The 13238-nt window shown below is 35.8% G+C and overlaps 1 protein-coding gene across 4 annotated transcripts in view; it reads left to right on the top strand.

Moving 5' to 3' along the window:
• LOC138710368 (centrosomal protein of 120 kDa-like) overlaps window positions 1–13238 on the top strand; it is a 66850-nt gene that overhangs the window by 41341 nt on the left and 12271 nt on the right. For all 4 annotated transcript variants that reach the window (XM_069841237.1, XM_069841240.1, XM_069841238.1 and 1 more), the window contains exons 9-12: window positions 2774–2877; window positions 2963–3145; window positions 5685–5783; window positions 8457–8624. In XM_069841237.1, coding sequence (XP_069697338.1) covers window positions 2774–2877; window positions 2963–3145; window positions 5685–5783; window positions 8457–8624 — 554 coding nt within the window. The remainder of the gene's footprint in view (window positions 1–2773; window positions 2878–2962; window positions 3146–5684; window positions 5784–8456; window positions 8625–13238) is intronic.

The raw sequence follows: 13238 nt of genomic DNA on the forward strand, positions 1-13238 counted from the left end.
CACTTATCTCATACTGTACTGAACACTCGTGTTATAGCCAGTCCACTCACTTATCTCATACTGTGCTGAACACTCATGTTATAGTCAGTCCACTCACTTATCTCGTACTGTACTGAACACTCATGTTATAGTCAGTCCACTCACGTATCTCATACTGTACTGAACATTCATGTTATAGTCAGTCCACTCACTTATCTCATACTGTACTGAACACTCATGTTATAGCCAGTCCACTCACTTATCTCATACTGTGCTGAACACTCATGTTATAGTCAGTCCACTCACTTATCTCGTACTGTACTGAACACTCATGTTATAGTCAGTCCACTCACTTATCTCATACTGTACTGAAAATTCATGTTGTAGTCAGTCCACTCACTTATCTCATACTGTACTGAACACTCATGTTATAGTCAGTCCACTCACTTATCTCATACTGTACTGAACATTCATGTTGTAGTTAGTCCACTCACTTATCTCATACTGTACTGAACACTCATGTTATAGTCAGTCCACTCACGTATCTCATACTGTACTGAACACTCATGTTATAGTCAGTCCACTCACGTATCTCATACTGTACTGAACATTCATGTTATAGTCAGTCCACTCACTTATCTCATACTGTACTGAACACTCATGTTATAGCCAGTCCACTCACTTATCTCATACTGTACTGAACACTCATGTTATAGTCAGTCCTCTCACTTATCTCATACTGTACTCATGTTATAGTCAGTCCACTCACTTATCTCATACATGTTATAGCCAGTCCACTCACTTATCTCATACTGTTCTGAACACTCATGCTATAGTCAGTCCACTCACTTATCTCATACATGTTATAGCCAGTCCGCTCACTTATCTCATACTGTACTGAACACTCATGTTATAGCCAGTCCACTCACTTATCTCATACTGTACTGAACACTCATGTTATAGTCAGTCCATTCACATATCTCATGTTGTACTGAACACTCATGTTATAGCCAGTCCACTCACTTATCTCATACTGTACTGAACACTCGTCATCTCATTCATTCAGTTCTGTCGCTGATCTCATAATATGCATTTATTCTGTACAGTCATTTCATTTACTCATATCATGCACTCAGGTCACTCATATCATACCTTACGCTTATACAGTCAGTCTACCCACTCATCACATACACTCAATTCCTGTCCCTCATCTCATATAGTATACACTCAGTTCACTCATCCATCTCATATTGTACATTCATACAGTCAGACCACTTATCCACCTCAGTGCACTCACTCGTGTCATACTGTACACTTACTTTTTTCACCTCACTCACATCACATCATATACTTTTTTTTTTGTTGGTAACTCTATAGCATCTATTAGTACTTTATGGTTGTGCTCACAAATGAAGTTCCTTGTCAACAATGTGACGCTGAAATGTGTGTTCAGGTTACTGCCCAGCTACAGTCCTGATGTATTTTACATTTTTGATGATTGGTTAATTAATATGAACCTGGCACACTCACAATTACACTCACATTCATACAAATTTCCAGACTCCAGACACCCAGGGAATTTTTCTTCTTCAAGAAAAATTCGAGAGCCGAGCCCAGGAATCGAATCCGGGACCTCCAGATCTGCAACAGGGGCAGTCCATCATATACTTATTCATCGCATGCTCTCATTCATTTTAATGCATCACATTCCTAAACACGCATCGTTGAGTGCTATTTTTTTGTGTCAAGAATAAGTGGTTTAATTTTTATATCACTTGCAATATAAATTATTTCATAATAACTTTTGGTAGTAAATCCTTTTAAAGTGAAAGTGTCTATTCAGAGTTCATGAAAAAATTATAGTAGCGATATTTCAACACTGGCGGCATAATAGTGACAAGGAAAACCTAAGATTTTGGAGCAGTTCTGCCCCACAGTCATCTTGTTCACAAGATTGAACTCCAATAGATACAGTAGAACCCCAATTATCCGTCACCCTATTAACCGATTGGCGGATTATCCTACTGTCTTTCTCTCGCTCTTTTTTTTTTTTTTTTTTTTTGCTACAGAAACATATGAAGTAGATTCTATTGTACATTATATTAGTATAGTTTTTTTTTTTTTTCTAGAGAGTGTTATTACAAACATTTATACTTACACAGTCTGGTGTACTGTTCGAGTTGCCATACTCTACAACTTCTATATAAAATGTATTCCATGAGTGTCAAAAGAAACGTGTTGTGCTAAGTATCGGAACAAAATGCAAATAATTAAGTGGTTTGGGGAAAGAGAAACTGTGGGTCATCTTGCATCACAATATGAGACTGATGTTACAACTGAGAGCAATTGAATAAAAGATAAAGTGTATACAGTATGTAAATCTACATCATGAGACCTCTACTATTTATATCTTTCTTCTGACAGCCATTATAAGGAGTTTTCTTACCCCTTGAAAATATGTCGTTGACAACCGAACGTCACCAAACATTGTAAGATGATGATTAAATTAATGTACTTCTGGCTCACTACCAAGTGTGTTAAACACAAGACCACGGATAAAATGACGAAAATTCAAATGTTATTCACTTAATTTACGAAAATATTTTATGGTACAGATTATCCGATTTTTTCGATTAACCAATCCGTCAACCCCCTTCATTACCACGGATAATAGAGATTGTACTGTACCTAGCTTGTTTGCTATGCGTTTCCATAATACATGCAGTAATTCTCATTATTTAACTTAGTCCCGAAAATTGATCTTATATTTTAAAATTGATTTTCTTTGTATCAGAACAAGATCTGGGGCCTCCTACCCGTGATGATCGTATTGCATTCAGAATTGTAGAAGAGTTAGAAGATTGGAAGGAAAGACAACAAAAACTCTTCAAAGAAGAGGTAATGTATCAATATCTTGAGAAGGTTGCTATGGTACAATGTTTGCCTTGAGATGATAAGAATAATGAGAGACTGTGCATTGCAGCTAAAGAGGAAGGAGCGAATCCACCTGTCCTCATTGACTGAAGAGTGGAAGAAGCACTGCTTGCAGCTGCAGAAGAATCTTCTGCGCAATATGGAGAAATGTCGCAGTTTGGCACAGTCTCTCAATGACACCACTGACGATCTGCGTCAAGAAGCTTTCAGAACTGTCGAGAAAGAGCAATATGTAAGTCAGCTTTCATTGCCGCTTTCTTTGTCACATAGGTTCAGCAGTGGCTCTCAAGAGAAGAACTGGGATTTTGATTTCTGACAAATCTTTTAAGTTGAGTGGACAAAATAATCATACTTGTGTTATTATTGACTTTTATTTTATTATCTTGATAAACTTCCAATACTGCCTGGAAATATATGTAAAAACAGATATGTCCACTTACTAAACTTAATAACACACGACAATGTTATAGAAAGTAAGTAACTGTAGAAAAATAATACGAAATTCTAGTCTAGAGAGGATATATGTTGTTGTTGTTTTCTAATGCCAGGCATTTGACAATAAAGTCATTTGACCTCTTGCACTCCAATATTTTTCAAAGATATTATCATGACCAGCCAATGAAGCACAGATTTTGAGGTGTTCCGAATCCATTTCTTGGTTTGAGTAGCACAATGGGCAGTTAGGGGACTGATATATTCCAATTCTATGCAGGTGTTTAGCCAAACAATCATGGTCTGTTGCCAATCTAAATGCAGCTACAGACGATTTTCGTGGTAAATCGGGAATTAACTGTGGATTTTGATGCAGAGAGTTCCATTTTTTCCCTTGGGATTGTGTTATCAAATTTTGTTTGTTGAAGTCTAAGTATGTAGATTTAATAAATCTCTTCACGTGAATTTAGTAACAGGTCTGTAAGCAGCAGTGCTGCCCTTCTTTGCTAAAGCATCCACATTCTCGTTTCCCAGGATTCCACAATGGGATGGTATCCATTGGAATACAATTCGTTTATTGAGTGATATTAATTGAGAGAGCATTTTAGTTATTTCTGCTGTTTGAGATGAAGGTGTGTGTTTAGAGGCAATTGATAGAATAGATGCTTTGGAGTCTGACAATATAACTGCATTCCTAAATTTATTGATGTGGCATAGAAGATTCCTGAGACATTCACTTATTGCAATGATTTCACCATCAAAACTTGTTGTTCCATATCCAAGTGATCTATAAAGTGAGAAGAGACAGCATGTAACACCTGCACCGGCACCTTGTTCTCTGGAGATCAAGGATCTGTCGGTGTATAAATGAAGCTAGTTTTGTGGAGGGTACCTAATATTAATTGTCTTTAAAGACAATTGTTTCAGTATTTCAGTGTTTACTTCTGATTTCAGTATTTCTTCTGTTAAATTTAGATTATATTCTATATTTAGAGAGGATATATAAACCTTACTATCCAATATTATTCTCTATAAATATTTTAAAAAGAAACTATTCACAAAAATATGAAATTAGTACCATCACAATAATTATTGGCATTATAAACAATAAATACAGTAGAATCCCTCTTTTTGAACAGGTTACATCAGCTGCTTGTCTATGCAGATGACTTGAATATGTTAGGAGAAAATCCACAAACGATTAGGGAAAACACGGGAATTTTACTGGAAGCAAGTAAAGAGATAGGTTTGGAAGTAAATCCCGAAAAGACAAAGTATATGATTATGTCTCGTGACGAGAATTTTGTACGAAATGGAAATATAAAAATTGGAAATTTATCTTTAGAAGAGGTGGAGAAGTTCAAATATCTTGGAGCAACAGTAACAAATATAAATGATACTCGGGAGAAAATTAAACACGGAATAAATATTCGGTTGAGAAGCTTTTATCATCCAGTCTGCTGTCAAAAAATCTGAAAGTTAGTATATTCTTTATGGTTGTGAAACTTGGACTCTCATTTTGAGAGAGGAACAGAGGTTAAGGGCTAGGGCGATGGCATTTAAGTGTGCTTAAATGCGACAGGTTCATGTCAATAGATTTACTGGCATATAAAAGAACTCCTGTGGAACAAAATTCCGGCACACCAGCAATGCTGATATAACCTAAGCAGTTGCGAGCATCGTTAAATAAACCATAACATTTAACATTTCTTTTATCTGCTACTGCCCAAAAGACCAATCTGCCAATTAATGAAAAACCTTGAAGTAATGTAGAGCACATTGTGTACTTAATTTCATTTATGATGTTTACATACAAGTTTAGGGAATTCATAGCTCATATTAAATTGAAAGAAATAGTTCAAGATAACCCACAATATAAATAATTTCAATATGCATACACGGACTTGGGAGGTAACATCATTGCAGCAACTGTGTTAGAAAGAGATAGAGATTCCCTCACCAACATGGCGATGCGCGAACCTAGTGGCACGATATTTTAACATACGGTGTTTCCTTAATTTTAGTATAGAGGTCAATGGTCTAAATACACACTGAATACGGTTCCAGAAGACTGTGGTTTAGATTTACGAAGCAAACAGATAGTACTCTATGCTGTGAAGAAATGTATAAACAAATTTTTACGATCACATTTTTTCAGTGATGATATGTCATTTTTCACTAACGATATGTTTTCCGGCCATAGAAACCAGTGCCGGTATTCTATACTGCCGCATACCGTCTCACTTCCCTCACTACACACTGTATATGTGTGCGTGTGTGTGTTTTAAAAAGTTTTTAATTAGAACTGTAGTATAATATTGTATTTTTATTGCTCTCAGTTGAACAGATTCAAAGAAATGGCACAGCAGAAATACAAGTTGAAGGTGCTGGCAATGCGAGAAGCAAACAGAAGGCTCAAAGATGACCTCTCTTTCAAGGTACTTTACTATTATGTAACATACTCACTGCTTGCTCCATTTCCTATTCTTATTTAGGATGTAAATTATTTTAACCAAGGTGCTATGGTACTACTTAATAGCTTAGAACTTAGAAGTTGGCAGTATTTTAATCCAGATGAATACATGACATTCTATACAAAGAAACTTTTGTAGCGCTGGCAAATATAAACTATACACAAACTATCAGCAACAATAACAATAATAATAATAACAACAACAATTACAAATAATATAGCAATAATTATTACAGGTAATAGTAAAAAGAGCAATAATAACAATAATAATCTTCTTCTTCTGCCTGACAAGTGTTAGGCCACAAGGCCTGTTACGGTCTCACATAAAATTTTCATGCCATTTCTTAGCAGGACAACCCACAGATCTTTGGTCATGTGGTACATAATTATAAATTGCCTTTGGGAGTCTACTATTACTCATTCTTTCCAAATGATGTTTCTAATTAGACTGATATTGAACAATGTAATCTAAAACTGATTGATTTTTAGTTCCTTTAAAATTTCACAATTTCTTTTCAGATCCCATTTAGTATAGCCCGTTGTTCTTCGCATGAATCGCATTTCACAAGCTGTTAGTCTGCATTTATCTGCTTTCCTCAGTGTCCATGCTTCGCTGCCATAGCTGAGCATCGGTCGTGGCAATGTGTTGTAGAGACGTATGCTAGTGTGTTTCTGAACCAAGGATGGTTTCATCACACTATTTATAATGCCCATAGCTCTTGTGTATTTAATTATTAATTTTCTGTGATATGTCCAATTCCTCAAAAATAGAAAGATTGTAACCTAAATATGGGAAACTATTACATCTGTCTAATATTTTATTATCGAGACAAATTTTACTTTGTATTGGGTATTTCCAAGAGAATGCCATAATTTTTGTTTTATCTGTTGAAATTTCCATACTGTATGTGGCTTCTACTTGCTGCAAATTATATATTGACCTTTGGAGGTCGTCTTCTGAAAGTGCTAATCATACCAAATCATCTGCAAAGAGAATTGAATCCAATTTAAGGTGTCTTAATCTGTATATATCCATGGCGAGTTTGCTTCCACTCATTCATTCATTCATTCATTCATTCATTTATTTTATTCCATAGATCTTACATGAGCAATGAAGCTTTAAGATGTGGAACATGTCAACATTTTACAATATTACAATTACAATTTTTACAAATTTTTATAGTTTTACAATTTAGTAATTTTCTACAATTTTTACAATTTTGTACAATTTTTTTTACATTTTTTTACATTTTGGCGAGATGTAGTGAGATGAGATGAGGTCCGAGGATTCGCCAAAATATTACCCGGCATTTGCCTTTTCGGTGGGGGAAACCTCGGAAAAACCCAACCAGGTAATCAAATCAAAGGGGGTAATCAAATCAAAGGGGTTGATGCCAAGGACTCGCCATAGACCATCCGGCTTCAGTCCCACGGCTGGGGAAAACCTCCGAAGAAACCAAAGTCCAAAGGGGGATCCAACCCAAGCCCGGACGCAGCTCCGGATCAGCAGCCCAGCGAGTCTGTCGACTGAGCTACATCGATGGCTCTACTAAAAGTATACAATACATAGCCAATCAGATTATTAAATTTACAAACGCAAACGATCATTCATAAGTTGAGCTATATTATAATACAAAACAATTTAATTAAATTTAAGGCATAAACAATTCAACCAGTTGTGATATACAGAAATTGATAATACATGTCATGCAAACTACTTCAAATTACAAACACAAACAATTTATCAGTAGAGCTATATATATTACTATTCAATTTAAAGCATATACAATTCATCGGCCAAAACTATACAAATATATACAATACAAAGTAGCATACTTTTATTAAGCTATACAAATTTCTGCAATTAATATCAAGTAGATTAATTCAATTTATAATCATAAACAATTCATCAGTTGAGCTATACATATTACCATTCAATATTTAATTATTCGGTTCATATAAATAATAAAGAGAATGGGTGATAATCCACATCCTTGTATTACACCAGTATAATAATAATAATAATAATAATGATAATAATAATTGAATACCTGCCCCGAAATAAGAGTCTAAGTACATAGGGAAAAAATGTACCTTATACCCTTATTCCAGGTGGGTATTCAATTATAATGATGATAATGATAATAATTATGACGATGACGATGATAACAATGATGACAACAACAAAAAAAAAAACAATATTCTTATTGACATAGCTGTTGCAAACACACAATTACGACTATGCAAATAAAGAGTTGGTAGAATTGAAAATGATGTAGCAACAGATTTCACAATTGTTCTCATAGTAAATAATTATCGCCCACCAAAAATCACTGAGAGGAAAAGAAAGAGTCTACAAGCATTCGACATTCACCCCTTAGAATCATGCTCGTATAAAATTAAATTCATTCTCAATATCTAAAACTACTCCTGTATTTCCATACGTCTAATGAGTACTAGTATTTATAATTATTAATATCTTTCTTGACTAAATGATAATCCACTAATGGCATCATAATATGGAGCACAAGGAAGCTGGACTGCCCACTTTGATTAAGTTGTGCCCACCAGAATACTCTCCAAATTAAAAATTGTGGCATAGTAGTAATACAAGTGAATTTGTTTTCTTTCTGTTCAGATTGTTAAGCTTGAGAGAGAGAAGGAAGACTTGGAAGAAAGGCTTCTTAAGGTGGAGAAAGAGAACTGTCTTCTGAAAGAAACTGTGAAAGCTCAGGAACTAGAGTTGGATAACATACTGAAGACCTCTCTGACGAAAGACCAAACAGCAGCTATGTTGCAGGAGTTGGTGAGATATATAATCAGTGGCCACTCATAGGCACCCAAAAATTTGACGCCTTCTCTCTTTTTTTTTTCTTCCAAATTTTTACCCCTTCATTTTCATCCTCTATATACTCGGGACACTAGTGTAATATAGAAATTGAAACGTCATCAGGGGCAGCTTTCGAAGGGGGGCTGCGGAGCTGCAGCACCCCCAGACATTTCTGGCTCTTGTCTCGTTTTATGCTGTGAAATACATTTATTATACAGTCTCTATTTAGCAGCTCGAATTTTTTATAAAATTTCGCTCTCATTGACATGCACGCAAGTCACTTCCTCCCCTGGTGCTGCCAGAGCGAAACCAGAGACAAGGACTATAGGATGAAGTCACTTCCTTCCCTGGAGCTGCCAGTCTCGTCTCGGATGCTTTGCGCGTTAGTTTTACCCCTCCCCCTGCTGCCCCTTGCCGCAAATCCAGAGTTTCCAGGTGCTGCAAAATTTGCAGCAGTTTGTCAGTAGTGCGCAGTTTTAAATACATTTTCTTTAATATTGTGAGTATAACAAGTGCAACACTGTTTAATTCTGTACAATATTTATAGTTTATTGAGTTCAGTATCTTAACATTTCAGGAGAAATGTGAAATTAAGTGCCCATCAGTTGAATCTCATAATGGAAAGAGGCGCTAAACAAAATACAAAAGCTCGCATATTTTTTTTGCTAATTTATTCAGTATCCCTGCTTTCTTCTCTCGATCTCCACATAGTCTGTATTAGATTAATGTGTTTCAAAGACAATTCCATCAGTTGGGGCAACAAGATGGAGTTTTAAAATAAGAACAGTAAATGTTGTTCATGAGAAGAAGGAGCCTTTGCTGGAATGTTTTCAAACCATAATGGAATCTGAAACATCTAACAACATCACAATAAATGAGGCAAGCACGGAACAGTGCACAGTTGAGCAGCGAGATCTGTCAAAATGAAAACCCTAAAATGCGTCGTAAGGTCGAAGGGATTCAGACAAGGGTTGTGGCAGCCAAGAAAGTGTGTGACCTCATTATCACACAAGCTAATGCCCGATTCCTGTTCATAGACCATCTGATATTATCTTCTCTTCTGTGTTAAGAAAAATTTGAATGCTACAAAAGTTCATTTCCTGAAAATGACCTAAATGTATGTGTGAAGCTTTTTCCAATGTTCGATAAAGACAAACTAAAAACGGAACTCACTGTGATGTATCAGAGACAAGAATTCAGAAATATCAGTGACGCAGTCAAACTCTTGCAGTTTCTTCTCTCTGAGAACTTGCAGGCCTCATTTTCAGAAGTTGTGAAACTACTACGCATAGCTGTCACAATACCAATGACAACTTCCGAACCAGAACGTTGTTTTTCGTGTTTGAAGAGAGTAAAATCCTATCTTAGAAAAATGATGAGAGAAGTGACCGCATTAGCTATGTTTTCCATTGCAAAGATTATGTTAAACGACATACCGGATTATAATAAGAAGATGATTCAAAAGTTTGCAACCTACAAGACAAGGCGCATGGAACTAATCTTTAAATAAAATAAGTTGCTTGGTTTATTTTTGTATGCAGCCCCCCTTAATTCAGTATCCACGAGCCGCCACTGGACTTCATTATTGCGATTTTATAGATGAAACATGATTTCTGTATTTCACTAATAAAAGATTGTGATATCTGTATTTCACCAATAATTAAGCTAAATAGAAATGCCTCTTAAATGATTAGAATACAGTACATCATTTTAGAAAATTAACAAAGTGAAGACGTTACTGTTTTGACTTAGGACTATCTCTATGAACTCAGGTCAGTGTAGGTGCTGCATATTATGCTATGTGATAATTACAAATAATGATATAGTGAGAACCACTGTAATTTTAAATACATACAGTGTTGATACTATAATATTTATAATAGAGCAAAGAATCCTGTAGTGGTAATGCGCAACCAAATTATGTACACCATCCCCCTCTCTTCTCTTGGTACCGCCCTGAATTTGATATTTTTTATGGCCATACAACACCATTCCACTCAATTTATCCCAGCATTCGGTTGACAACACATTCGAGTTTGATGGTGTCATTGTAAAGCGCTCAGAGAGATCTACGTAATGAATCGCGAATGTACTTTATTCAATGTGAAGTCAATTTTATATCTTTTTTTTTTTCAGGAACAAATATACATTTTGAAAATGTCGCGCAATATCGCTTATGAACGTAACACAAAATGGCGAACATAACAGGAGACAAAAGCAGGTCAAATTGAATTGAACAACTCAAAACCATCAGCACCAATTGAGTTGAACGGTTTCCACAGCACAAGAAAAAAGCCCGAACAATCTTCGGTCTCAACTATCGAATCTATGCCTCACCTGGCCTGAATCACTCTGAATAAACCAGTGATGTGCGTCTATGTGTAAAGTTCGATAGTTTACTTCTGCATATAAATAACACATAGACAATGTAGACTATGTAATTATGTAGGCAAGTGTAATCTATTTTTCGCAATGCTAGTATAAAATAAAGAAATGGGAGTATAAGGGTACAGTACATCAGTTATTCATAGATTTCAAAAAGGCATATGACTCGGTTAAGAGAGGAGTTTTATATGATATTCTTATTGAATTTGGTATTCCCAAGAAACTAGTTCGATTAATTAAAATGTGTCTTAGTGAAACTTACAGCAGAGTCCGTATAGGCCAGTTTCTATCTGATGCTTTTCCAATTCACTGCGGGCTAAAGCAGGAAGATGCATTGTCACCTCTACTTTTTAACTTTGCTCTAGAATATGCCATTAGGAAAGTTCAGGATAACACAGAGGGTTTGGAATTGAACGGGTTACATCAGCTTCTTGTCTATGCGGATGACGTGAATATGTTAGGAGAAAATCCACGATTAGGGAAAACACGGAAATTCTACTTGAAGCAAGTAAAGCGATAGGGTTGGAAGTAAATCCCGAAAAGACTAAGTATATGATTATGTCTCGTGACCAGAATATTGTACGAAATGGAAATATAAAAATTGGAGATTTATCCTTTGAAGAGGTGGAAAAATTCAAATATCTTGGAGCAACAGTAACAAATATAAATGATACTCAGGAGGAAATTAAACAGAATAAATGTGGGAAATGCCTGTTATTATTCGGTTGAGAAGCTTTTGTCATCTAGTTTGCTGTCAAAAAATCTGAAAGTTAGAATTTATAAAACAGTTATATTATCGGTCGTTCTATATGGTTGTGAAGCTTGGACTCTCACTTTGAGAGAGGAACAGAGATTAAGGGTGTTTGAGAATAAGGTTCTTAGGAAAATATTTGGGGCTAAGATAGATGAAGTTACAGGAGAATGGAGAAAGTTACACAACGCAGAGCTGCACATATTATATTCTTCACCTGACATAATTAGGAACATTAAATCCAGACGTTTGAGATGGGCAGGGCATGTAGCACGTATGGGCGAATCCAGAAATGCATATAGAGTGTTGGTTGGGAGGCCGGCGGGAAAAAGACCTTTGGGGAGGCCGAGACGTAGATGGGAAGATAATATTAAAATGGATTTGAGAGAGGTGGGATATGATGGTAGAGACTGGATTAATCTTGCTCTGGATAGGGACCAATGGCAGGCTTATGTGAGGGTGGCAATGAACCTCCGGGTTCCTTAAAAGCCAATAAGTAAGTAAGTAAGTATAAAATAAAGAACACATGAAAATGCTTATTGCAAATGACGATAGGTTTAAGAAGTAAAACCAGTTCATGAAACATTAATATCTGATGATGAGTTTCTTGATGAGATACAGGATAATGCTTCAAAAAGCAGTCTTCATGAGATTGAACAAAGAACTGGGATATTAAATAATTATTCTTGAAAAAATTATCACTAACCCAATAGTGGGCAAACATCATCACCAAGATTAATCTAATTTAGCTTTGAAACTCCAGAATATACACAAGTGGAATATGTATTTTTATATTTTCTAATTGGTTACCTGTCAGAGATCGTCTAGATTTTGATAGAATACCAAAACTACTGCATATCGACAGAGCATTTGTTTACATAACAGGGATCGACCAGGCAGTGCGTGACCAAAAACATCTCAACACACAAACAACACAAACAAACAATTAATACAACCACACAGGCGTATACAAACTCAAATGTAACACCTGCAACAACTTCTACATAGGACAGACAGGCATATCATTTCAAACACGTTACAAAGAACACATCACAGCCATAACAAAATTACAAAACACCTCCACATATGCAGAACACATCACAAATGCTAACCACACCCACAGAGACATCAACATAGACATGGAAATACTACACATCCAACCAAAAAGCCAGAAACTAAACACACTAGAACAATATGAAATATACAGACACACAAAAACACAACCCAACGAAATTCTCAACACACAACTCAATTTCAGAACATACACACTCTTTGACTCTACATTATACCACACGAACACACCTTCACAGGAAACAAAACAAGAGGCACCAAGACCAACAACGACCAATTCTGAGGATGACTCATAAATAGGTCGAAACATATAAACAATGTACATTAGAATTTAACACAAGAAAGTCTTATCATACAAATATCAAAGTGATACAGTGTTAAAA

Source organism: Periplaneta americana, chromosome 12, assembly GCF_040183065.1.
Source record: "Periplaneta americana isolate PAMFEO1 chromosome 12, P.americana_PAMFEO1_priV1, whole genome shotgun sequence".
Taxonomy (NCBI): domain Eukaryota; kingdom Metazoa; phylum Arthropoda; class Insecta; order Blattodea; family Blattidae; genus Periplaneta; species Periplaneta americana.